Below are 27068 nucleotides of genomic sequence, written 5' to 3'. Positions count from 1 at the left end.
TACAACATTGATGTATCAGTATCAATATTAATATTTGATTGATTAATATGAATATATTCAATATATTAATTTTTAGTCAATTAATATTGATATCAATCAGCATATTAGAATGATTTCTGAAGGATCATGTGACACTGAAGAATGGAGTAATGATGCTGAAAATTCAGCTTTCCATCACAGGAATAAATTACATTTTAAAGTATATTCAAATAGAAAACCATTTAAATTGTAATAATATTTTACTATTACTGTTTTTTTCCTGAATTTTGATCAAATAAATGCAGGCTCGATGAGCATAAGAGACTTATTTTAAAAGCATTAAAAATAGTAATGTTTCCAAACTTTTGACCGGCACTGTATGTGTTTAAGAGTACTTTAAACCAAAGCAGGGATGTTTAATGAAGTTGAGATGTAAAATACATCACATTTTAAAGAGGTAAAGTTGCATATTAGTATTATTTGTTTCAGTCTGCACGCCGTCTAGTGGTTGTGAACGGCACTGCAATGATTCAACTCAGATTTAACTGCATTAAATCTATCACTGTGATAATCTTTAAACACCCATATTACATTCACTTTAAAGTCATTTTCATACAAAAGGGCTACGTGCAATATTTTTCAAGTGCATTGTTTAATATGAAATAAACTATACGCAATAAAAAAGGTCATCAGAGTCTTATTTTTTTCCGTGAGCATGAAATCCTGTGATAAACAAACAAAAAAACTTGCATTGCATGTGTGTGGGGTTCTCTGAATTTCGCCATGTTTCGGATTTGTTCGGACTGGCCCGACGTTCAGGAATTAGCCCTCCCCTCAAAACAGATGTTTTCAACCCGCTAGGGTGGAGCTGCGCTTTCAAGATTCCAGTTTCCATATACGCCCCCTTTTCTTTGAGTGACAGACTCGTCAGCCAATCGAATGTTTGGATTCCCACCCACCGTCCAATGAAAAGTTACCAAATGCGGGGCTGAACTGTCGCTGCCGTACAGCTCTTGTTACAGTACTTGTAGACATTTTGTCGGCTCAGAAAATTATGGACGGCATGAAACTCAGGGAATGGAACTGCTGAGGTAGTTGAAAAGCCAGAAGACGTCGGCATTTAAGGCCGAATCTATACATATATCCAGGTAAGACTGTGAAGTACTTTATATGCGCGTGAAGTATGAAAGAGTTGGCGAGTTGACAGTTTCGGCAGCTAACGCTAATCACTTCCTGTTCTACACAGACGCTTCAGGGAGTGTAAGTTAGGCCTCAGCTACTAGCTTTTGAAGCTTTTTAAACATTCGTGACAAATAACCCGGTGTCATTTTGATATCTCCATAGCTTTTACTTATGAGCTAGAAATCAGTTTAATGGGAACAGCCTTGATTTGATTTGATTTGATTTGATCTTATCTTTTTTTTCCCCCACAAACAAAGTTAGGCTGGTATGTTGTGAGCCTCCACTCCCTCCCAATGTAGGAAGTCTGATGGGTGAAGTCAGGAATTAATGATTTAAATGTGTGTAAAAATAAATCCTATTTTTAATGTATGTTATATTTAACACTCTCAAAACAAGTGATGTCTGGTCTGGTATAGGAAAATTGACATTTTCACCCTTTATTCAACAACAACAAATTATTTCGTTCCTCACAGGCAATTTTTTATAATAATAAATATACATAACCAAATAAGCCTTTGCTTAACTATGCCTACTCTTTATACATGTTTATCTAAAAGTAAACTTTTCACTTTTCCCAATGGATTTGATTCATACGAGATAAACAAAAAGTTACATACGACATTTTCCTAAATGCTCATTCGTTTTTACATTATTTATATGTGGTTTCCAGCATAATTTATGATCTATTATAACACCCAGAAATGTATTTTCATGCACTCTTTCTGTTTCCTCATTATTAATCCTAATTTTAGCTTTGTTATTAATTTGCCGATTACTAAATATTATGAACTTTGTTTTAGTTAAATTCAATGACAATCTATTATCATCAAATCACTTTTTAAGACTATTGATTTGATTTCCACTGTATTCAGAAGCTGTTCCAAAATTTTCAGCAAACAGAACTATTTTTAATAGTTTAGACACTTTACAAATGTTTAGACACTTTACATTTAGTTTGGGGCCTAGCACCGAACCTTGTGGAACACCACAAGTGACATTCATTAGATCCGATTTAACATTATTTATTTGTACAAATTGACATCTATCTTCAAGGTAACTTCTAAACCAAGAGAAGGCTTTTCCTCTTATACCATATCTCTTCAGTTTCATCATTAATTAGCCGTGGTCAATAGTGTCATAGTGTCAAAAGGGTTTTTTTTGTTTTTGTTTTAAATCTAAGAAAACCCCCACAGTATATTCATTATTATCATTCGCAGTGGAAATCTCTTCTACCAGTTCCATCACTGGCATTGTGGTTTCTGGAGGATCATGTGACACTGAAGACTGGAGTAATGGCTGATGAAAATTCAGCTTTGCATCAGAGAAATAAATTATATTTTTTAGAATTATAGAAACATTATAAATATACAATAGTAATGTTTCCAAACTTTTGACTTTCAAGCATTTTTTTAAATATACTTTTTTTAAAGAACAACTTTATTAAAAATAACAACATTTTTGTTTATTGCATTTCCTTAGGTGTTCTTGACAATGTCAAAAATGGTGTAGTATTTACTAATAGCATGTATTAGTATTGTATATTCTAAAATATACTCATAATTTAGTGTAGCATGCACTATTGCTACTTTAAAAAAGACCCAAAGACAAGAAGTGTTAAAGGGTAGTTGCTTGCTGGTGTTGAACTACAGAAAGTAGGCTATAAGTTGCATCTTAGCAGAAGAAACACAGCAGCAGTTTTGGTTCTGCTTTAAGCATATGTAAGGCTGTGTGTGTGTGTGTTGGATATGTATGCTCTGAATAGATAAAGAGCAGCTGTTATAAGGGAGTGTGTTATAGATGCGGTTAATGACAGAATTTGTAATGCACTGTGTATGTGAATTGTATTTCTGTCTAAAAGAGGAAGGTGACTGATAAGCTCCCATCATGCCTTTGGTGACGCGAAACATCGAGCCGCGGCACCTCTGTCGCCAGTCACTGCCAAATACAATCAAGAGTGAACTGGAGTGTGTGACCAACATCACACTCGCCAACATCATTCGCCAGCTTGGATCACTTAGTAAGTGTTAGTTAGAGTAATGGGGTGTTTTCTGAAGAAAATCAGTTGTGTGTGTTTCTGCTTTTAATGAGTCATTTAAACATAGGTAAGTATGCAGAGGACGTGTTCGGCGAACTGTTTATTCAAGCCAGCTCGTTTGCTGAACGGGTCAATACGCTGGGAGAGAGAGTGGACAAGCTGCAGGTCAAAGTCACCCAGCTGGACCCTAAAGAGGAGGAAGGTAAGAAACAGACTGGGTTATATTCAAGGCATTTCATTCATTTATGAGTCATATGTAGATTTTGGACCACGTTGGTTTGTTGCAGAAAACCGAATTCATATTTAACTATTTTGTTTTGTTCTTTTATATTATTATTTTGTTGTTTTATTTTTTTTAAGGAACTTTGTACTCTAACTTTGTTTAGCTCTTTTATGTTAATATTTTATTAATATTTTTCATCTTTTGTTTAGTTCTTTTGACTTTTATTTTATTTATATTATTAATTATTTTCCTTCTCACTTTCTTTTTGTGCACATCCATCTATTTTTAGTTGTTTTACTCTTACAAAAAAAAGTGTGAAATTTTACAGTATGTATGACATTGTGTATCACTGTAATGTCATACATAAAGGGCATTAGTATCTATAGCTGTATCTGAATTTACTGTTTTTTGCACATACACATACATTAATTGCATTGATATTCTGTATAAATAGAACATTAATGCCTCATGCATTAATGCCTCTGACGCACATGTTGTCTGATGCACTTAAGCATCATGTCGAGAGCAGAGGCAAAATGAGTGGTTTTCACCCATTCTTTCCCCATCTACTCCACTATGTCACTAGGCATCGTAGTCATTACTATGGCAACACAAATTTGATGTCACTTGCAAAATGACTTGTCATAAAATAGGATCTATGTGCAGTGTGAACTGTCCACACCAAGGATGATATATTTAACTATAACAATAAAGTTCTAAAAAACAATATGGTTGGAATATTTTTTTGTTTCTCAGCCGATGCACGATAAAAACAATGACAGCCAATCAGAATCCACCAGACTTTAAAAAGCTTGAGGATTTAAAGCGACAGATGATGAAATTGCAGTGTGCTTAGAATAAACCGAACGATCACATCCGCTGGTGTGGATGGACGCTAATATGGTTACCTTTTATAGTTATCTTTCTTGGTGTGAACGGGCCTTTAGTTCGTGGTTTTCGAACAGTGATGAATTTATTCTAAATGTCATTATCTTTCTTTGTTTCTCTATTTCCCTTTCTCCTATTTTTTTTTTTCTTTCTTGTTCCAGTTTCTCTTCAGGCAATCACCAGCCGCAAAGCCTTCCACTCCAATTCCATCATGGATCAGCAGCTCTTCATTAGGTTATCATTACCACAACCTATCCATGAGACCTATCTGACCTGCAACGAGCCGCCCCCCCTCAACAACCTGAGCTCTTACAGGTATACACATTAACACACTTAACCACATCTGACTGACCACCGTTTACCATCCAAATAAAGGCAGAATGATGTAGGATTTTAATTCAATCTAAATTTAAAGAGGACCTATTATGGTCTAACATAACAGGTAAACCTGTTATGTTTATTTACATCTTCAACTTCCTTTAATGTGTAATGTTGCCTGGTTGAGTGTAACCGAGACAGTGGTGTGCCAACTGCCATTGCTCTGAATGTACTGGCCGATAGAGGCGTAAAAAAAAAATGAAGTGACGTGCTGATGAAGTCAAAAGTTCAGTGTTTATTCCAAAAAGTGAAAAACAAAGATTTTCCAATAGAGTGCCAATGGTATTTACAGTGAAAATCCAAAAGAAACAAAAATAAAATAAACTGTTCAAAGTTAACTGCAAACAAACTTTTGGCTATGCCAATAAATTGACCCAAAAACCGAGCAACCAACTCACTCTACGAGCGCCTTACAACACTGAGAGGCCCTCGGCCTCTTGAAAAGGATAAGCCCCTCCCACTTGGACTAAACCATTTAGTAATAGGGGTTATGCGGAACGCCCAACGTTCGAACCGGAAAACAGGTATAAACATTTCCGGTTTGCATTACCGTACGCATCTGCAGCGGTAGGTTATCTCTGAGGTAACTTATTTTGCGCTTTTTTTAGAATACAATTCTTATTTCTGTTTTAATTAAAATGTCACGAATGCTTAAGTATCAGAAAAAAAATGTTTTATAAAAAAATTAAATTCAGTCTTCATTTGATTGTTTTAATCGTCTGCAAGCAAATATAAAAGGTTAAACTACTATGATAGCATACAAGTCTAAACTAACTTACTGATAGTTAGCTAACTCTACATCGGGTGCCATTAGTAAAAGCTACATGTACTAACTTGCATACCTTCATAATCATGAATAAATGAGGAGGCGTAAAAACTTAAATCCTTTATCTAACGGAGTACTCGGGGCTCTGGACGTCCGTTGGGCAATACGATGTACATCTGAAATGGATAGAATGGGTAGTTCCTGTAAACACCGGCTATAAAAGGTCGCCATTCCTACACTGTGTTTACCTCAGTAGCTGACGACCGGAAGTAGTTATATCTGTTTTGTAGAACCCGGAAGTATGTTGCGCATAACCCCTATTAAAGGTAATAAAGAAATTTAAGAAACACAAAAAAAAAAAAATAGATTTAACAGTAACAAAGACATAAACTGTTAGAATAATACAAAAATATACAAACATTGGAAACAAAACAAACTCAATTAATTATTAGTGTTTAACAATGTTTAACGAAGAATCAAACAGAGCACCAATCTCCCCCTCAGACATGAGAACAATTAACTGTGCCTTCTATTGGCGGGAAATAGATATTTAGAAATGGTGGCAGTTACTGTGACCGGGTTTGGTCTGTTTGGTATGGGAGAATGTTCCAGTACGCAAGTATGAGAATTTATATTATGCAAGTGGATAATTGAAAACAATAAACATTTAACATGGTAACCGGTCTTGTTTGAGTTCTTAATACAATACATAAATCAACATAGTGAAATGAATGACTCAGTAAATGTTAAACTAAAGAAAAAGGACACGGTGAGGACAGGAACAACACTTAACCCTTTCACACGTACGATCACACCGGTGTGATTAGAGCGGTCAGTGCATCACGTGATCAGCTGCTAAATTCAGATGTGCTTTCACACGTTGGCTGGCGCTGAGCCAGAGACAGGCGCGCTCAGAGCTGTCATATATCACAACTATTCAGTGTTTTCAACCACATAATGTTTATTTTGGGTTTCAGACATATAAATGCACATAAGTACTAAAAAAAACAGTACATTTAGAGTTTGTAAAATACACACTGATGACTTTTTTTTTTTTTAACAATTCATGTTTTTTATAGTTTGTTTTTTAAGTGTTCAACATGATTAAAGTGTTTTCTGTTTTCCAGGGATGATGGTAAGGAGGCTCTGAAGTTCTACACTGATCCGTCTTATTTCTTTGACCTTTGGAAAGAGAAAATGCTTCAAGATACCAAGGACATTATGAAAGAGAAACGCAAGCACAAGGTGAGTGATGCAAGTACACCTACCTAAAAATACCTTTCAGAACGCACAAGCTTCTTCAACGTGTTTGTGTTATTGTGTTTCTGTGTTTATCGAGAGCAGAAGAAGAAAGACGACAACCCTAACCGAAGGAACTTTAACCCGCGAAAAATCAAAACCCGAAAAGATGAATGGGAACGCCGGAAAATGGGGGAGGAGTTTGTTGTCCCCAAACATGATGCCATGGGGTAATAAAAACAACATGCACAGGATACTACTGATATCTATGTGCATTTAATATTATTTTTATGTGTGTCTTTAACAGTAACTCCACAGAAGGGTTGAACGGCAGTATTGGCTCTGGTGATGATGGTTTTAATCACTCTGATGGGTATTTGGACCAAAGCACTAACTCCTACAGCTATGATCCCGGCTCTCCTCTCCCACCTCCAATGCAAGAGGACTTCCCACCACCACCACCTCCAGACGTGCCGTGAGTGTCTTAAAATAGCCTTCGATTTCCCTGTTGTTGAGTATCAAATCCAGGTTCATTTCTGAGCTTGTTCTAACTAATCAATCAAAACTAACTTAAGCTGGACAATAACATTATTCTAGAACTACAATCTCTGTTACTTTCATTTCCTATTATCACTGTAAAGCTGCTTTGAGACAATCTATATTGTTAAAAGCGCTATAGACCTTATGCACCAGCAATCTTTAGAATATTGTTTTTGAACTTCCGTTTTGTGCGGTAGCTCTGACTAATTAGCTGGTGAAGTGGATTTACTTATTGTAGAGTTAACGAAAGTTATCACAAGTATTGTCATTTTTAAAGCAGATGTCTTAACAAATGTCGTTTTAAAGATTTTAAAACGGGCAGTTCATTCACAAATATGTGACCCTGGACCACAAAACCAGTCACATGGGTAAATTTTTGGAAATTGAGATGTATACTTCATATGAAAGCTGAATAAATAAGCTTTCCATTGATGTGTGGTTTGTTAGGATAGGACAATATTTGGCCGAGATACAACTATTAGAAAATCTGGAATCTGAGGGTGCAAAAAAATCGAAACATTGAGAAAATCTCCTTTAAAGTTGTTCATTTATGTTGGCGATTGTGCTGCATTCACTCACAGAAATAGATGTTTTATATATTTACAGTAGGAAGTTTACTAAATATCTTCATGGAACATGATCTTTACTTAATATCCTAATGATTTTTGGCATAAAAGAAAAATCGATAATTTTGACCCATGCATTGTATTGTTGGCTATTGCCACAAATATACCCGTGCGACATGTGACTGGTTTTGTGATCCAGGGTCACATATGTAAGCTCGCTGTGGAAATACAAACTGGAAGACGAAAGACAATAAGGTCTATATTGGCAACGTGCAGTATCACAGACCAAAACAATAACAAACATTCCAGCCTGGAAACGCACTTTTTTAAAGTAAAATAACTGGCTGTAGGAGTGTTTTTCAGAGAAACGATTATGTGAACTTAGCATGCTTCCTCAATATATGCTTTAGTAGAGTGAAAAAGTTACATACAGCACTTTTAATTTCCTATTATCACTGTAAAGCTGCTTTGAAACAATCTATTTTGAGAAAAGCGCTATATAAATGACTTGACTTGACTTCTCTTCCAGGTATAACGAATCTGGTGGTGCGCCTCCAAAGCGTGGCAGTCTTTTAAGCCCCAGTCATCCTCCTCCAGCTCCACCATCGATGCCTTCTTCTCCAGGCCGTCCAACTGTGGCTCCACCTCTGGCACCACCACCACCTCCACCTCCCGGTGGCATGATCCCACCTCCACCACCGCCCGGTTTTGATTCGCCCCCGTCTCCTCCCCCATTCTCCAGCAATTCTGCTTCTATCCCACCTCCACCACCCATGGAATCCTCTGTTCCTGCTCCTCCTCCTCCACCCATGGGTGGTGGACCACCTCCTCCTCCCCCTCCCCCTCCTCCTCCAGGCCCTCCTCCACCCTCCGCTCCTGCTCCTCCTCCTTCAGGAGGAGTTCATGCTCCCGCCGCTCCCAAAGCCCAGCCTCCTCCAGCCCAGGGTGATGTTCGCAGTGACCTTCTTTCAGCCATCCGTCAAGGTAACATAATTAGACACATCTACATACTTTTTAAAAGCTTAATTTTGTCAGATTAAACGAGAATTCAAATTATGCTTCAAGGTGTGTCACATTTACCGTTACCAAAGACTATAGAATAACACAAGACTCGTCCCTCGTATTGTTTTGATTTGGGAAAACTGCAATGCTCAATATGGAAAAAAAATCGCATAATGCATAATTCGAGCATGTAGGAACAAAATTCATAGGGGCTTTCGCACCGGAAGAACCTTTTCATTGTTCCTAGAACTATTGGCAGAAGCATCGTAGGAAATAGGAACGATTTTAGTTCTAGGAACTTCTTTTGGAGTAACTAATTTAGCTAATTTAGCTTCAGAGTCCAGGTCTAAACCAGCACTATAGGAACTATCCGTGACGTTAGTGTACGCAGATTGGCCGAACGCACGCAAAACACCAGTACCCGCCATTTTTAAAAAAAGCTGTGGAACATGGAAAACAGTAGCCGCGTTTCCATTACCCTTCAAATTGCGCAAATTGAAATTGCGAATTGAAAATACGCCCAATTGAAACACATCAATTTCGCAAAAACTCCCATTTATCGCAAAAAAGTTTTTCCGCTCGCATCAGGAGGTTTTTCAGGCAATTCGAAAAAGGAATATTTCGCAAAACTGCAATGATTTTTGTGCATTTAAAGGTCACCTGACGTAGATGACGCGGTGTGTTTGGACAGAATACGAGACAGAGCTCTTTATTAAATTCATAAAAGACAAAAGAATGACAGAAATACTGGATTCTAAACCTCAAAGAAATGCCACAATCAAGACCTCGAAGCAGAAATGAGTGAGAAACACCCAGAAACACCTCATATGTGCCGCTCATAAGGGTCTTTCCTTGCCATTAATGCTTGGATAACAAGCCTACGTTTCCTTCCATTAATAATAATAATGTCTAGTGCGCTACGTGGCTGTGATATATATAAACCTACCAACGTCCGTTGCCATGATTTTTGGAATGACTTATCGCGAGAGGAAACAAGTAATAAAAACTCAGTGAGTGTTTTAGCGCAATTTTCTCACCTCATGGGATCACAACACTAAGAGATAGTAAATCTTTTCCTGGATTTTTTTTGTGCGTTCCCGAGATTAGACCTTCCTTAACATAATGCTGAAAACCCGAAGTCTCTAGGTGGTCTGGTTGAGGAGTAGATAGAAGTGCAAGATTGGTGCGCACAGACGCACAGAACAGAAATCATGAGTTAACAATCGCAATTTGTCCGGTGGAAAATTGCGCTAAAAATGGCGTTCTCAGTGCCGTCAAGATAAAAGTCACAACAACAAGCGTGTCTTACGTCACTTCAAAGTTCCTACTGGCGGTGCGAATGCAACCAGGAAAACGTTCCTATGGGAAGGGAACCATTAGTTCTCGGGGAACCACCCTGGTGGCTAGTTCCTAGAACTATCTGGTGCGAAAGCCCCTTATGAGACCGTTGTTGTCAGATTTCATTGGTGATTTCAAATATGAAATTTAATCGTAAGCTTGGTGAACCGTTTTGGAGAATTTGATGTTTCCCCCATTCGAAGAGATAGGAGCTGCACTTGCATGACTGAGAGGCGTTTCAAAGATGGCCGCCGAGTGAAATGACTTTGCCGTTACTCAGCAAAATTTTGCAGGCGAAATTCCAATTGAAATCCACTCTATCCTCCCTGAAAAAGTTCCATGCAGATTTTTGCTTATGTTCAAGTTGTCATGTGAATTCATTGCACATTCAAAATTGTATCACTACTGTTTTTGCGAAGTCGGACTAATAGACCTAGATGATGCAATTATAGCACGTCTTCACCCGGCATGTATACACATTAATCGGACTAATTGTCTTTGGGATTGTGTGCACACTCATAGAGGTGACTCATGTTGTGTATTTAACCCTATAAATATTTGATTGCGCTTTGTACCACGTATACTTCGATAGACAGATGAAGACTGTAATTCAACTACGCAAAAAAAAAAATGCCGCTTGATTATAACTGTAAATTAGTTTGAACATCTATTTCAGGTGATCTGCTCTCTAGTGGTTAAACTTAACCAATCTATAAATGTAGTTCAGTTTAGCTAAATCTTGTCACTGGAGGTCATTAAGGTGCACTTGAGAACTTTATTTGGGGTTGTTAAATCATCTAAAACAGATGTTATGGAGGAAGCAAGTCTTTCAAATCATTTCTACTCTGGGTCAACGTTTACAGACCAAAATAGATGTTTATGTACAGGTTAACAATGTGGTTAATTGTCAGCATTTAACAGCCTTTACTTACAAAACATGGAGGAAAGTGTATATATAGCATTGCTGTGTTATGATCATATTGCATGTGATTGGCTCCTCATTGAATTATCATAATAGAGGAACACATTTATTTGCTCACTCTTATGAGACCGTCATCATATATCTATTTAACATATTGTAATGTTTCTTAAAATGTGACTGAGCTTGATGAAACTGTGTGTGTGTGTAGGATTTAACCTGCGTAAAGTGGAGGAACAGCAAGAGCTGGAAAAGAGAGGTCGCACAGATAACGATGTCGCGGCGATCCTGTCCCGTCGCATTGCCGTGGAGTGCAGCGACTCCGAGGACGATTCATCCGAGTTTGATGATGATGACTGGTCCGACTAAAGCTATCGTCCTGCCCTTCATCACCTGTGCTATGACATTAAGATCATTCCTTTTAGACTTCACACTTCTCATATTACCTGTTTACCTGCAGTGAGGCCAAAAGCAAATAAGGGAAGAGGGCCAAAAAGTGTGTGTGTGTGTTTGTGTGTGTCCAGAGGGTTGAGTCTAATCTAAATGAGAGAGTGAATTATTTAGTTGATAAGCCTTCTCCTTTTTCAGAGCGGCTGTGCCTCTGTATAATGTGGCCAAAGGTAAACTGAGAGTGTGTGTGTGTGTGTACTTGTGTGTATGTGCTTCTATATTTTCTTCTTTATGCATCAGTATCATTTCTGTTCAAATCTCACGATTTAACATTACTCTGCATAAACTAATCAACTAAAGCCTTCCTTGCAACTAAGACAAGACACACTTTTTTAATGCAGTTAATGCAGATATTTAAAATAATAAGATGTGTGTCTATGATAGTTCTTGCACTTTGTAGGATGAAATAACCTTTTATTCCAGTGCAACTCATATTCATGACCAAAAGTCGTTGTCTGTTTAAACGGCACCCGGCTGTGTCTACGGTGTTACAGCGCTCAGGTCTGACTGATGTAGTTATCTTTTCTCTGTTCAGCCCAAGTACCTGCTTCATAATGCCTTTTGTTTTAATGCCAAAGTTTTAGAAATTATGCAAATTATGAAATCAAAGAAAAGTGAGATTTTTTTTTTTTTTTTTTGATGTATGTGGGTAATAATTACGAGAATTTTCTATCAGCAATTGAAATAAAATCTTAAATATAATGTTGTGTCCTGCTGCTGTTACAGTCATTTCATAAGTGTTCTGTGTGCATAGCTGAACTGTTTCTACAAGTTTGAGCTTGTGTGTGCAGGGGCTTCAGAGAGTACATGCCATTCATGCTGCTTTATTTGGGGTAAACATTGAATCCACACACAGGTGCTCTAGAATACAGCTTTATGAATGTTTTGGTAATTCATAGAAAAATGAAGAATGCGACAGTCAAGCCTGTAATATGACATGGGGCTCATTTATAATATGTTGCATAGAAACCATCCAACGTTTGATCTTACGATCATTTCTCAAGTGTGCGTAAGTGTGATTCAGAGAACGAACGTACGCCCGTCTCCCAGACGTGAAATGTATAAACAGAGGAGGAACAGAAGTATTTGATTTTAAAAGTACGTAAGTATCAAAGGTAAAAAGCAAATGTGAATGCATTGTTTTATTATTGTTGTGTGTAATACTTACAGTACCTTATGCATCTGATTCAATGCCTGCCTACCCTTAACATTTATTTCTAGAACACAGTTCCAGTAGTGGGATTGAATGTAAGATTGATTAAGTGCACTCAATAACGTCCACAATGGTTTCGGACACCCAAAAAATGGCTGTTCCCTCAAATAGTAGACAATGAAAAAAAAAACATTGCAAAAATTTGGTGTCATTACTGCCGGTTTTTGCAAAAACAGTTTCATGGCCATGGCTGGTAAATTTTCTTAAGTCAACGGCCATTAGCAGGTGTTGATAAAAGTTAGTTTTGGGCCCTGGATAAAACCATTGCTTATGCACGTTGTTAAAAAAAAAAAAACGCTGACGGGGAAAGAGCTAAAGGTGCAGTGAGCGATTTCTGAGAAACGTTGATATTAAAATCACAGGGGGAAAAAACACGCCCCGGCCCAAAAGAATCACACCCCTATCTTGATAGCTCCGCCCCCAAATACACAAACACTCTATACATACAGTCGGCATCTAGTGGTCTGGCGTGGCGAGGGTGGAGTCGGCGGGGGGAAAACACACGAATATCATGTGTATTTGAATGACAAAAATGTCATATTGCGAGTCATTGACGCCTGCCGACCGGCAACGGTACATTGCAAAATTAACTGCAATAGGTTATGATTGCCCTTATTTAATTAAAAACTGGGTCAATGACCCAACCAAATGGCCGGAGGTGTCGTTTCCAGACATGTTTTGTTATCTGGTTGAATCTCCAGGTAAGACATCGCGGTAGCTGTAGCAGTAACATTAGCCTATAACTCAATCAACTTTCGTATATGTTGCATACTATAACTCCATAAAACCTTGTCACTTACCAATTGTACGTATGCTTCACTCCAAACTATTAATCCTTTTGTAAAACGGTGATCAGTAGTACGAAGTTGCCGAGGGACTGTGATGACAGTTATCCCTAACTCAGACTGCAGTCTGTATTGAGTGTAGGCCTCAAACTACTCCATAGGTTCGCGATTGGCCTATCAAGCGAGCCTTCAGCTGATAACGCTAATGTGAATGAGACATCCCTTATGAAAAACAACTATAGGAATCTTGAAGTATTTTGGGACAAAATATTATAGTAATACTATAGGAATACTATAGTATTTTGGGACATACTATAGAAGTACTAGAGGTATTACAGAACATCACAGAAGTATTATACACTACTATAGAAATCTTATAGGATTACTATAGTTCTTTTTCGTAAGGGATGTAGACAAATCTGGCTAATACGAGTTTAACACCCACTACTACATCACACAGGGATCTACTCACACAGTAATCTCAAAAATTACACATGCTTAGTCTTGGGATTCCACAACTTCCCTTGATCATCCTCACGCCGTATTGCTTGTAGCCATTTTGTCCTCCTTTCCGGTTCTGTGTGTTTATTAGGAAGGATGTAGAACTTCAATTCATAATTTGTTTGTTTATTGGCGGTACAGAAAACGACACAGCAACTCTTCGGCATGATTGTCCCGTGTATTTCAATTAGCGCCAAGGCAATGTTTTCCCCCACGGGCTAAATTCACATCACGTGATGGGGCGAATGAGTCTATACGCCCCTTAAAGGGATAGTTCACTTTGAAATAAAATTTTGGTATGTTTTAGCTTACCTCAAGGGCATCCAAGATGTAGGTGTCTTTGTTTCCGCAGTAGTTTCAATTTTGATATTTTTAGGTCAAACCGTTCTTGTCTGTCAGTCGTATAATGCAGGTCTATGGTCACTGTCTCAAAGAGCATGCACAGAGAAGTCCAAATTAAACAATTCCTCCTCGTAAGTACACATTGATGGTCTAAGACACGAAACGAGCGGTTTGTGTGAGAAAACGAACAGTATTTATATCGTTTTTACCTCTTGTACACTTTCCGGTGCTTGCGCAGACTAAGCCGGGATTTTACATAATTAAAAGAAAAAAAGGTGAATGATGAATTAGATGAATACAAACGCTGCTTTGTAAATATTGAAAATGTTTAAATCATTATCTTATTAATATGACCTGATTTATGGTTCATATTCAGAATCGTCTGTAATTGCAAGTTTACATGGCAATGTTTCCAAGCACTTTCAGGCTGAAATAAAGGCTGTTTTCATTTACATTACAATGCCTAGTAGGCTATGTCTATTTAATGGTCGCGGGTGCGGGGCGGGGCGGGTTGTAAAAATAGATACAGTGGTGCGGGGCGGGCTGGGGCGGGCTGGGGCGGGCCGGGGCGGGCCAAATAATTTCATAAAAGCGGGACCCGCGGGTTGGAAAAAAAGCCGACCCGCGCATCACTAGCACACACGTCACACACCAGGATGCGCGCGCGCCCTCAGATCACTTGGAGGTGGTTGTGTAGAGATAAAAACGATATAAATACTGTTCGTTTTCTCACACAAACCGCTCGTTTCGTGTCTTAGGCCATCAATGTGTACTTACGATGGGGAATTGTTTAATTTGGACTTCTCTGTGCATGCTCTTTCAGATAGTGACCATAGACCTGCATTATACGACTGACAGACAAGAACGGTTTGACCTAAAAATATCAAAATTGAAACTACTGCGGAAACAAAGACACCTACATCTTGGATGCCCTTGAGGTAAGCTAAAACATACCAACATTTAATTTCAAAGTGAACTATCCCTTTAATACTGATTGGCTACAAGTGTGTTTTGGTGCTCGGGGTCCGCTCCACTTTCAACAGCGTTTCTCAGAAATCGCTTACTGAACTTTTAAAGTGGCAGACGACAAAACAGCAGCGTGCGATTATAATAAACAGAATGTTTAAGTGTGGTGTTGGTAGTGTTTGCTATAGGTATCATTCTTGGTGTGAACGGGCCTTGCGTGTCCTACTCAGTATCGTAAAAATATCTGACGCACAAATAATATCTATATTTAGGTTGATTTTTACTGTTGCAGATGGTTAAAAACCAGATTCAATTTCAGATTCAACCAGAAACCAAATTCAGTTCTAGATATTCTTAGCAGTGTTCTTTTAGTATCGATGAGATACTATTATAGTTTTTATTAATTTTTAGAATTAGTTATTTTTTTTAATTTCAGTTTAAAGTGTAATATTACTTAAAGATTAAGAAATTTTATGTTTTAGCATTTTTTATGTAATGTAGCCTATTTTTTATATCAGTTTTATTTATTTATTTGATCAATTTAAACTAAATTAAATGAAAAATGTTTGCAACCTTGGCAACAAGCTAAAAAATAAAATACATTTATTTAATATTTTATTTCAAGTATTTCAATTATTTCAGATGTTTTTAATGGTTTTAGTCAGCCTATAACCCTGATTCATACCCAATTTCTTTGGATTAATATTTAAATGAAGTTAAAACCACAAACTTTCTCACCTTTGATGTAATAAAAATACTTGCAAAAAACACAACAGAAAATGTACAAAAGTTACAATTTATTATTTATAAACTTATTCCATAAAACATCTCATTTCAACAATAAAACATTCACTCATACATTTGGACATTTTGTGCAACATTTATACAATTTTAAGTGCAAACAAGACATTTATGAAGTATAAAAAACATCAGTCAGAATAACAAACGGCAAATAATTTTGATTCAATCAAGTTTCAGCTTAAAAGTCAAGTCATCGTCGTAAAGTGCAAATGATTTTGATTCCATCAGTAACTCTGAACTTCAGAGGACATAAAATGAGGCACGAATCTGAGACGTGAAAGCGGACAGGACAGTTTCTGCATGAACCCCTTTAGTTGGCAACTAGCTAAAAGGATACAGTGGCAGCTTCCTCAATCAGAAATAAACAACACTGCTACATAAACCCTTTTAATAATGAAAGAAAATAATGCAGAGTAGATCAGGTCACATGGGAACTTTTCAGACGGGAGATTTGGCGACTGGCACAGTGACGTTCCCAAACAGGAACAGACATTAAAATGTGAAACGCAATCTTTAATGGCACCATAGAATCTTCTGAAGCGTTTTCTGATTGTTCTGAGGTGTCAGACATCACTGGGGGTGTGTGTGTGTTTGTTGGGTGTGTTAGGCAGACAGCAGCAGCAGGCCTGTCGCAGCACTCTCTGGATGTGTGTGTTTCTGTAGGCGTAGATCAGAGGGTTCAGCAGAGAGTTTCCAGTGACCGGGACCAGCGTGGCGTAAGTGTAGAGAGCCGGCGACGACCCGTCGGCCAGAAGCCCGTACAAGGCGAAGGGCATCCAGCAGCTGGCGAACGTGGTGAGGATGAGCGCGAGCGTGTGCACCCGGCGGCGCGTGTGTGTGCGAGCGGACGGGAGTGTGTGCCTCTGGAGGGCGATCTGATGCGAGTGGCGAAGCACGACGCTGCAGATTCGGGCGTTCAGCTGCAGCATCACGGCTAAGGTCAGCAGGAAGCCTCCGCACAGAGTCGCCAGGTGCACTCGGGTCAAAGGTCGAAGCACGCTGCAGGATTCTCCATCGTGCAAGCAGTTCCAGCCCAACGCAGGGAGAGCTCCTTGAAGACCCGCAAAAGTCCAGCCGACGGCCAGAGCGCAGAGCGTTTGCGCGTTCGTGCGACGGGATCCGTAAGTCAGCGCGCGGTGCAGCGAGAGGAACCGGTCCAGGGTGATTCCCAACAGAGAGAACACCGACGCACTGAGCGCGCTCACCAACAGACCCACGCTCCCCAGCTCGAGAGCCTCCGAGTAAACGCACCGACGGGACAGGAAGTGTAGAAGAAGCCCCGCCCCCGCCAGGAAGTCGGCCCACGCCAGGCTGCCGATTAACAGGAACATGGGAGCGCGCAGAGAGGACGAGGAGAAGATGGTGGCCACCACGATGGCGTTCTCGCAGCAGATCACAGCGCCTGATACGCACAGGGCCACGTCCCACGGAGTCATCACCGCTGTGGGCTCCAGGGGTTTAGGGGTCACGTTGGACGAGGTGAGCTCCAGGAGTTGGTCCATCGCCAAGATGACTTCTAAACCCACTTCAGAGTTGTTCAGGGCCATTTCTGTGGGGGGAGGGAGAGAAGGGTTAGTCACGCAATCCACAGCGGGAGACTGTCACATGTTCAGAACCCTGTCCTTGACCCCTGACCTCAACATGACACGCAGAGTAACTGTTAAACTGACATCCAGAGTCTGCTCACTGCTCGAGATGCTGGCAGGGAACACTTTACATTAAAACATTTACATTTTAATTTAAAAATAATATTGAATTATAATATATGTATGAATTTTGCATTGAAACATAATATAATATAATATAAATACACTACTACTATATTTTATGCTCACCAAGGCTGCATTTATTTGATGAAAAATAAAGTAAAAACAGAAATACTTTAAAATATTATTATAATTTAAAAGAACTGTTTTCTACTTGAATATATTTTAAACTTTAATTTATTCCTGTGATGCAAAGCTGAATTTTCAGCATCATTACTCCAGTCTTCAGTGTCACATGATCCTTCACAAATCACTCTAATATGATAATTTGCTGCTTAAAAAAAAAAAAAATCTTATTATTTTCAAAGTTGCTTTTATGTAACCTAATTATTTTTTTGTGGACAGCATGGTACATTTCCCTAAAATTATAAAAGTCTTTGATGTCAGCTATTTTATATAAAATTTATAAATTCTATATTAATATAACAAATTATTAATATCTCTTCTTAATTTGTGTATCTGTATATTGGGTACATTAATACATATATGTTACATTTTATGTATTTTTTTTCACTACATATTGCATTATTTTAGTGTTACTGGTATTGTTGGTAACATTTTACATTTACATTGTTCATGGAAAGGCTGATTTTAAACTCGAGGCCCTATTTCCATATCATCCATCTATTTCAAAGCAATATTATAAGTAAATCTCACATATCCATCCAAAACTGAAATCTTTTTCTTTCACGTGACATACGAGTCATTATTTCAGTAGGTTTTGTAGGTTTATAATCAACTGAAATATTTTCAAGTCTATCCCCTGAATCCTGTGGGGTTACGCGCACGCGCGCGCGCGCATGGGAATCACCGTTTTGAAGTATCATACACGGTTATGTAAAATACACAAGCACCAATGCAATCCTGTAATAATAATGCATTCAATATTCTCGCTGTGAGCATTTCTGGCAACACAAGCTAATCAACTAAAAATTGAACAAGGTTTCACATAGTAGATAAAGATGCATAAAACAGACTTACGGAGGAAGATTGCAAAGCGGACTCTTCTTCACGCCAGCATCCAGCAGAAATCTGAGCTCGAGCCGCCAGTGAATAAACAGGGATCCGCTGAAAAATCCAGGTCTTGTGGAAAAGATATCTGTCTCTTCTGGCGAAGCTCAGCTGTGCTCGGTGTTTCCAGCGCTCCTGTATAACACTCGGCTCCGGTGGGCAGAGAGCTATACCCTCACCGAGTCCCCCATGACGTCAGTTACGATGATGACGGGCGATTCTGCCCCGGTTGACCAATCAGGAGACTCGCAGGCACACCAGCCTCTGTCGTAGCTTTTTTCATTCATAAAAATACCGCATTTTTTCACCCCGCCCACTGCGACGGCGGGAGAGAGAGAGAGAGAGAGAGAGAGAGAGAGAAAGGACAGAGAGTAATCAATTGGCCTTGTTAAAGGCAGCCCTTGCGTGAACCAAAAGACACAGTCAGGGGTTTTATTAAAAACCTCTAAATATTACGACTAGTTGACAAACACAGCACACATAATGCACGCAGCACGGGTGTGTTTTGCATGCGCGTGTCCGAGTGAGTGTGATGGAGAGTGAGTCACTGCTGTCCATGGTGCTGAAAAACTTGATGGTGACGTCAGTTGTGCCGCACTATTGGGGTGCGTGACACGATTATTGCTTTCACAAAATCCCATGTGTTCATCTATAACCTTGACTATTAAAGCTAAATGTATCATGTCGCACGCACGCACGCACACAGCTGCCTAATTGAACATTTATGATATTATGCTGCTGTTCGGGTGCCTGAAGGTTATACATCTGAGCTATGACATAATTTCCCTGCAGATGAAGGAGATTATGGCGCTTCCCGGCAGATTCGGCGCGTGGGCGTCGCAGTGCTCGCGTCGCGTGGCTCTGCATGTCAATGAAGCGAGTGGGCGCGCGCGCTACAAAACGGGGAAACTCTCCTGTTCTCTATAAAAGGGCTTCCGGTGGTCACCAGCTGGAGGAATTTAGGGAACACTTTATTTTACAGTGTCCTTGTCATGTACTTACCATAGTAATAACAGCATAATTACATGCAACTAACCCTCAACCAAATCCTATACCCTAACCCTATAGTGTGCATAATATTACTCAGTACTTAAATATATAATTACACTGTAACAATGACACTTTAAAATAAAGTATAACCCCCTTAAGATGATACATACTGAACGATCTGTCGAGCAATCCTGTTTTTAAGAAATGCTATGATTGACTATGCCCTGTTGCGGGAAACATCCAGCTGTGTTGTGGAACATGATGGTTTCTAACTGGTTTAAGCTGGAGATTAGCTGGCACTATTTAAAACATAAATTGGTTGGCTACCTTGAGCTGTTATGGAATGTATTTGTACCTTATGGTCATCGACTAAGCCAGGTTTAATTAGGGCATTCTTATAAACATGCCTTAGAAAAAAACATTTCTGGTGTGCATCTTGAGACAAAACAATGGCATTTACATATTTTAAGATATATCAGTGCAAGTTGCTTTCAGTTATAAACAGCTCAAACATGCATTTTAGTCTGGGACTAGTTTAAGCCTGGTCTGTGAAACCAGGAGTATGTATTATAGCTGGTTTGCTGGCACAATATAGTCTAATTATAGGTTAGACCAGCTATAAACTAGTTACACTGAATTTTTTTTTAATAACAAATACATCAGAATTAACATAAAATGTAATATTATTTGAAATCACTGAATCAACCTAAATACATTAGAATACACCAACAAGACTAACAACTGCAGCATGTCCTAAACACAGCGAACAGTTTCCCAGGATTTCCTTCTGGGTGCACCTTTAGTGTTCGCTTTATCAAACCTGTACAAATCCGTTTAGTAACAATCTACGTAATGAGCAATAAAACATCTTTGACCTAATGCACTTCATGTGTCGGTCTGCACCAAGCAAACACACAGCAGAAGCTCATTTCTGAGGATCCCTGAGATTATGTCAATGAGAGGAATAAGAGGACAGACACTATTTAACATTCTAGCGTTGTATCTCCTTGTCCTCGGTTTCGGCGGGAAGTCTGTGTGTGTGTGTGTGTGTGTGTGTGTGTGTGTGCATGTGGTGGGGGGTGTACTGCGGAATTTCTCCCAGTTACCTAATATCTGCAGAGCGCATGCGCGGCTTTATCTCTGCACCTTTAGTTCTCCCTAGAGGAGGACGCCTACTCTCTCTCTCTCTCTCTCTCTCTCTCTCTCTCTCTCTCTCTCTCTCTCTCTCTCTCTGTCTCTCTCTCTCTGTCTCTCTCTCTCTTCTCTCTGTCTCTCTCTCTCTGTCTCTCTCTCTCTCTCTCTTCTCTCTGTCTCTCTCTCTCTCTCTCTCTCTCTGTCTCTCTCTCTCTCTCTCTCTGTCTCTCTCTGTGTCTCTCTCTCTCTCTCTCTCTCTCTGTCTCTCTCTCTCTGTCTCTCTCTCTCTCTGTCTCTCTCTCTATTCACACAACTTGGTTTACAGAGTGATTGTGAGATTCTCAGTGGGTTTTAATTGAACGGTGGGTTTGCACTGGATTTAATGTAAAAACAAATGCTGACCTGATTTGCCAAGACCCCAGATGTGTGAATGATTGTACTGATGCACTGATAGTGACTGCTTCCTCCTACGGCATGACCTCCTGCACCTACACACTCATGACATCATCACCTCCTCTGCTCAGTCCATGATGTTGTGACTTTAATGATCATCCTGGAGGATGGTGAGGATGCAGAGGGATAGAGAAAGGGAAACTTGTTACGTAACTGAGTCAAAGTCTCCGTCTCTCTGGCTCTGAGCCTGTCCTTCCACACAGCCAAAAAAAAAAAAAAAAAAATCGGGCTAAAATACTTTAAAAATATACACCAAATATATGTTGCAAAAAGGCATACCGTTTGTTTAAACCTTCAAATGCCAAAATATATTACAAAATGCACTTCAGGGGTCAAAAATATATAAAGATGTAACCATGCAAAATTTCTCATCAATACCAATAACCGATTATTCAGAATGATATCTGTAGATACCGATAGTTTGATTTTCTTAAAGAAAAAAAAATCTCTCCCAACTGTAAATTAACTCTCATTTGGTACATTACTATAATATTATAGCTATTATATGCAAATGCTATTTATTTTCTGATATAATAATCCCACTAATAAAAACTGAAATGTTTGTATTCAACTCAGTTGCACATGAGGTAGTTTTAAACACTTGTCATCATGACAAACTTATTCAAACATACATAATTAACAGCAAATACCCTCCTCTAGTGTTTTTGTAGACCTTATGTAGCCCCGCCCCTTTTCAGCACTGCGCTCTTTTGACTTCCGGTCTGTATTTTCACAGCGATTTTGCGTGTTTATTAATGAACGGCTCGTTTTAAAATCTTCCCGATCGACTGACATTTGTTAAGTCGTCTGCTTTAAACATTACAGTCCTCATGATAACTTTCGTTAACTTTACATTAAGTAAATCCACTTCAAAAGCTAATTACTCCTGGACAGCAATGCCAGAGCGACCGCAAAAACGGAAGTTCAAAGACAATATTCTAAAGATGGCGGCGCCCTCGTTTCTCTGGCGCATAAGCTGTGAATATTGGATAATTTGACATGTGTTTCCCTGTTGATTGACAAGATATAATCAGCTTTTTAAACCGATCTTTTTAAACAATCTGCTGATGGCCAATAAATAATTGCTTTTATCAGCTAATACATATTGGACAGTATAAATAGAATGAAAATATACTCAAAAAAAATGGCCAAAAAAATACATTTAAGTAACTAAAACTTATTGAAAATAAAATATGTTTATGTTAAAATCTACATTAGAAATATATTTTGGCCATTTTTGTATATTTTGAAACATGACTGTTGGCCATCATTTGTGTTTTTTTCTTTTCCCTTTTGGTCTGTGTTTGTGTGTTATGTTAAATATATAAATAGGCCATAGGCATCCACACAGCCTTTTACCCTTACGCTACAAATTACAACTGTATCCCAAAAGCTTTTCTGGGCCCCCAGAGAGATAGACAGACAGAAAGGAGGGGAACAGAACCAGTATGGACCTGAATCTGTTGGGTGGGGTGGGACACATTTCTGCAGTCTGCTTGTGAAAAGGCAAAATTTCTTCAGTGGTGTGGATATCAAGACATGGTCATTTGCCATTTGGTTGCCATGTTACCTGACTCACATTACACACCTTCCAGTCCCACTGAATCAAAGTGCATGACGTCAACACACACACACACACACTCCTCACAGTTCACAACGACCTTTCATCTGGAGGACACAGACATTTAGGACTGGATGTTAGCTTGACAGGCACGTGTGCGTTTATGACTCCTACTCTTTAAGTTTTTAGTTTTAGGCTTTTTCTGGGGTGAGGAAAAGTTATTTGTGTGTTTCTTAGTTCATCAGGTGTTTCACTTTCAACCTGTTGGCTTGTTCAGCTGAGTAAGTCTGACTATAAGTTAGACTGATTCATTATTATAGGTGGAATCATTGTCGATTTGGCGAGGATGAGGTGTGTGTCGGCCGCACTCTGTGGGATTGTACTTCTAACGCAGGTTATTATAACCAATTCACAAGAATCAGGTACGTGTAGAAGTTTGTTTATGTATGCTGAAGAATCTTAACTTTATAAAAATAGTTTTCCCTTAAACATCTTTTGATCCGTGAATTATCTTTCTCTGATGTCTCTCAGCCATGACATCCAATTGCAACTCTGATTAAACTTTTATTTTAATCATTATATTTATGATTTTAGCTTATAAACAAGAAATGTTTGTAGTTTTTGAGATTGCAAAGTTTTGCTCAAATTTAGAGTCACTAAGCCTTTATTAAAAAGTCTGGTTCAGTTGCATTTGAGTGTTTGCTGCTGAATGAGACTTAAAAATATTAAGAGATTATTTTTAATTAGCATGTCTTGCTTAATTGATAACATTTCTAACTTCCCTCTCAAACAGGCCTGGTTTTACAAAAAGGGTTTAGATTAGATTAAGCCAGGATTAGGCCTTAGTTCAATTAGAACATTTAAATAGCTTTTTTTAAACATGCTTTAGATACATGGTGTGCATCTTGAGACAAAACCATAGCACTGACATGTTTTAGGATCAGTGCAAGTTGCTTTCAGATAAAACATGCGTTTTAGTCTGGGACTAGCCTAAGCCTTGTCTGTGAAACCAGGGGATGAAGTGTTATCTGAGCAGGTGAGAATATAAGCTTACATCTTTTATCTCCTGATGGATTTGACAGATGATTCGCTCACTGGGGACTGTTCTCAGTTTGACTCGTGTGATGGCTGCATCAGCGGAGACCCGGCCCTCAACCTGACTCGATGTGTCTGGCAAAGCTGTAACGACGGTAAAAGAACACATGTCGTATATGAGTTTGAATGTATTCTCCTGTGCAATGTCTCTGTTGTTTATGCACACATACATACAGAGGATCCCAGTGACGGACATGCGATCCGAGCCACGGAGAGCGAGCTCAGGAACAACCCGGTGAATTATTGAAACGCAGGCAGTTACAGCTGCCGTCCACACAGACATCAGACTCAGTAAATAATTCAACACCATTATCCACCCTCCTGGAAATAAGTGTAAGGGAGACATAAAGAGGGAGAGAGGGAGAGATGTTCAACAAGAAGTAGCATCTTTTAGTCTATTCATGCTCTGTTGCCAAGGCAACCATTTCTGTAACACAGTCTCTTTCTCTCTCTCATATCTAAAATACAACTATAGGCTTAGCCTACATGCTGCCTATACCCACCCAGCTGTACACAAACACAACTTAACTATTTAAAGGGATAGGTCACCCAAAATGCAAATTCTGTCATCATTTACTCACCCTCAAGTTCTGTTCTTCTGCTGAAAACAAAAGAAGATATTTTGAAGAATGTCTGTAACCAAACCCATTTGATGATCCCATTGACTTCCATAGTGTTTTTTGTTGTTGTTGTTTGTTTTTTTCATGGCCTACTATGGAAGTCAATGGGGTCATCAAATGGGTTTGGTTACAGACATTCTTCAAAATATTTTCTTTTGTGTTCAGCAGAACAAAGAAACTCATACAGGTTTGGAATAACTTGAGGGTAAGTAATGACAACATTTTAATTTTGGGGTGAACTATCCCTTTAAGGACGTGTTTTAGCGGCCAACCTTGATAACCAATCACATTACAGCCTTGACGTCGTTGAATTTCTCTCAGAGTTGTGCGACAAGTCAAGTCATCTTCACTTATATAGCGCTTTTAACAATGTAGATTGTTTCAAAGCAGCTTTACAGACGTATAATTTAAGGTAACAATGATTGTTTTGGCTTTATAGCGGTTATTTAATAAAGTTATTTTCCAGCTAAAGTTAGCTTTGATTGATTCGCTTCCGTCGCAACGATAATTTGTTATTAAATTAGGGGCCGCTAAGACGACACCATTCTCTCTAACGTAACTTACTTTAAACCAAACGCTGATGGCGACTGTCAATCACTGTTTGCGGTTACCATAGAAATGAATGAGAAATGCTGCAAATGGAATCCTACCTGTCGCAAAATAGTCAGCAACTTATCTTATAAAGTAGTTTTTCTTTTCTTTTTCTTTTTTGCGTAAACACGAATGTTTAATGGCAAACATATTGAAGCTTAGCCGATAGCTGTTTTCCTACAAAAGCAGGTTATTCAGTGTAGCGAAGCCTCTCCTATATTGACATCCATTAAAAAAAAAAGTCGTCGTCCTCTGGCCTCCTTCCCTGTGTGCTATATATTTGCTAACTTTGTAGGCTTGCTTTAAAGTGTAAAAAATGTGTTTCATTTTCAGGAAATGACACAAGATGCATGTCTGACACTGAAGACTCTGGAGGCTGCTCTGTCTACAATGAGACCGGCATGTGTCAAAGTGAGCAAAAAACTGATAATCACAACCTGTGTACATTTGCAAATGAATGTTTTATTAAAGGAGTGTGTTGATATGTATGTTTTGTCTATTATAGCAGCAGATGGTGGGTCTGCCGACGGTGGAGGCAAAGGTGAGGCATTTCATTTTCTCTGTATAAATCCTCACATGTCTATGTTTTTGTTCTCTTTTTCATTCTCTGTCTTTACACACTCTCACACACAGATAACACGAGCCCTGAGTTCTCTCAAGCATCGTTTGACCTGTCCAGCTTCATTGGGGGAATCATCCTGGTGTTGGTGTTGCAAGCTGGGGCTTTTTTTGCCATGCGGTTCCTCAAAACGAAAGACAGCACCTATGAAACTATGTGAGCAATATGCATTTATTAAGTTTAATATTTAATGCAGTGTGTAGGGCATGCACATGCAGAGTGATTAATTCTGTAGATCAGTAACTGTTTTCCCCTTCTCTTACAGTGATCAGCCTCAGTGAGAAAAGGAGTCGTGAATGAGAGAGGAAATTACAAAACTAAACATAAAGAGAAGCAGATATTCAAGGGAATAGATGTTGCAAGAAGTCTATAGACACTGGTTTCTCTTTTTGATGGTCCTAAAACATTATTAACCTTTTAATTGCTTTGGTTAAATTATCACCAGTTCTTGAATGACAAAAACTATATTTGTGTGTGTGTATATAAGAGAGAAATGTGGAAAGAAAACAATATAGACGTGATATTAGAGGATTATTCACATTTGAATGTAGGTTTATGATGGTGTGTGTTCATATATGTTTAAGGTGATTTAAATCTCTTTGGTTTGGCTCCGTTTCTGTTTGTTATATTGATTTGAACAATTGTTGAACTATTCTGTTTCATATTTTGATTAATTGCATGCCTGTTTATTTGCTTTTTATTAAATGTTATGTTTTGTAGTTAGTTACCTGGACTCATGTAGCAGTAGCACTGAGTTTGTTATTCCTTTATGAATAATGAAGCAATAAAGTAATTAGACTCTGGGATGTTATACAGCATTACTCCTATAGGTGTCAGTAGAACGCAGTTATTAACCAACACAAGATAATGGGGCAGATTTTGGACCCTATTCTCCCCTTCTGACAATCCCAGGTAAAATCCCGATTATCTTGATGGTTCTGCTGATTATTTGATCAGATCTTCCTGTGGTGTGAGGTGTGTTAAGAGTGCCTGAATCTTCTCAGAAGAACGTCCCTCAACTTAGGCACCTGTGTGAGTTTCTTTCTTCTGTTGAACACAAAAGAAGATATTTTGAAGAATGTTGGTAATCAAACATTTGACGGGTAGCCATTCAA

The 27068-nt window shown here is 38.8% G+C and overlaps 3 protein-coding genes across 3 annotated transcripts; 2 read left to right on the top strand and 1 right to left on the bottom strand.

Annotated features, from left to right (window-relative positions):
* The first annotated feature begins 939 nt into the window (after positions 1–939).
* Positions 940–11941, top strand: wasf2 (WASP family member 2). The gene is made up of 9 exons (XM_079878749.1): positions 940–1127; positions 3020–3178; positions 3264–3398; positions 4469–4622; positions 6579–6696; positions 6796–6920; positions 6998–7165; positions 8326–8780; positions 11267–11941. Exons 2-9 carry the CDS (start codon positions 3046–3048, stop codon positions 11422–11424), a joined length of 1446 nt encoding a protein of 481 aa, XP_079734875.1. The 5' UTR covers positions 940–1127; positions 3020–3045; the 3' UTR covers positions 11425–11941.
* Positions 11942–16095: 4154 nt separating this feature from the next.
* Positions 16096–19096, bottom strand: gpr3 (G protein-coupled receptor 3). The gene is made up of 2 exons (XM_079879246.1): positions 18861–19096; positions 16096–17662 (listed from the first exon to the last, which is right to left on the bottom strand). The coding sequence occupies exon 2, from the start codon at positions 17658–17660 to the stop codon at positions 16677–16679; it is 984 nt and encodes a 327-aa protein (XP_079735372.1). The 5' UTR covers positions 17661–17662; positions 18861–19096; the 3' UTR covers positions 16096–16676.
* A 4057-nt stretch (positions 19097–23153) lies between these two features.
* cd164l2 (CD164 sialomucin-like 2) lies at positions 23154–26630 on the top strand. Its single transcript, XM_079877893.1, has 6 exons — positions 23154–23450; positions 24111–24218; positions 25668–25745; positions 25840–25875; positions 25968–26109; positions 26219–26630. The coding sequence occupies exons 1-6, from the start codon at positions 23375–23377 to the stop codon at positions 26232–26234; spliced, it is 456 nt and encodes a 151-aa protein (XP_079734019.1). The 5' UTR covers positions 23154–23374; the 3' UTR covers positions 26235–26630.
* Positions 26631–27068: the final 438 nt, after the last annotated feature.

This window comes from Squalius cephalus (genome assembly GCF_949319135.1).
Source record: "Squalius cephalus genome assembly, chromosome: 8".
Classification (NCBI taxonomy): Eukaryota; Metazoa; Chordata; class Actinopteri; order Cypriniformes; family Leuciscidae; genus Squalius; species Squalius cephalus.
This window is presented reverse-complemented; position numbering and strand designations above follow the sequence as displayed.

What these genes read in the sequence shown, in the direction of transcription:
- wasf2 (XM_079878749.1), top strand. Translation starts at nt 3,046, where the DNA reads ATGCCTTTGGTGACGCGAAACATCGAGCCGCGGCACCTCTGTCGCCAG. An exon ending in AACAACCTGAGCTCTTACAG is followed by an intron (nt 4,623 to 6,578) that starts GTATACACATTA and finishes TCTGTTTTCCAG; the next exon opens with GGATGATGGTAAGGAGGCTC. An exon ending in TCTTTCAGCCATCCGTCAAG is followed by an intron (nt 8,781 to 11,266) that starts GTAACATAATTA and finishes GTGTGTGTGTAG; the next exon opens with GATTTAACCTGCGTAAAGTG.
- gpr3 (XM_079879246.1), bottom strand. Translation starts at nt 17,660, where the DNA reads ATGGCCCTGAACAACTCTGAAGTGGGTTTAGAAGTCATCTTGGCGATG.
- cd164l2 (XM_079877893.1), top strand. Translation starts at nt 23,375, where the DNA reads ATGAGGTGTGTGTCGGCCGCACTCTGTGGGATTGTACTTCTAACGCAG. An exon ending in TGAGACCGGCATGTGTCAAA is followed by an intron (nt 25,746 to 25,839) that starts GTGAGCAAAAAA and finishes TGTCTATTATAG; the next exon opens with CAGCAGATGGTGGGTCTGCC. An exon ending in TGCCGACGGTGGAGGCAAAG is followed by an intron (nt 25,876 to 25,967) that starts GTGAGGCATTTC and finishes TCTCACACACAG; the next exon opens with ATAACACGAGCCCTGAGTTC.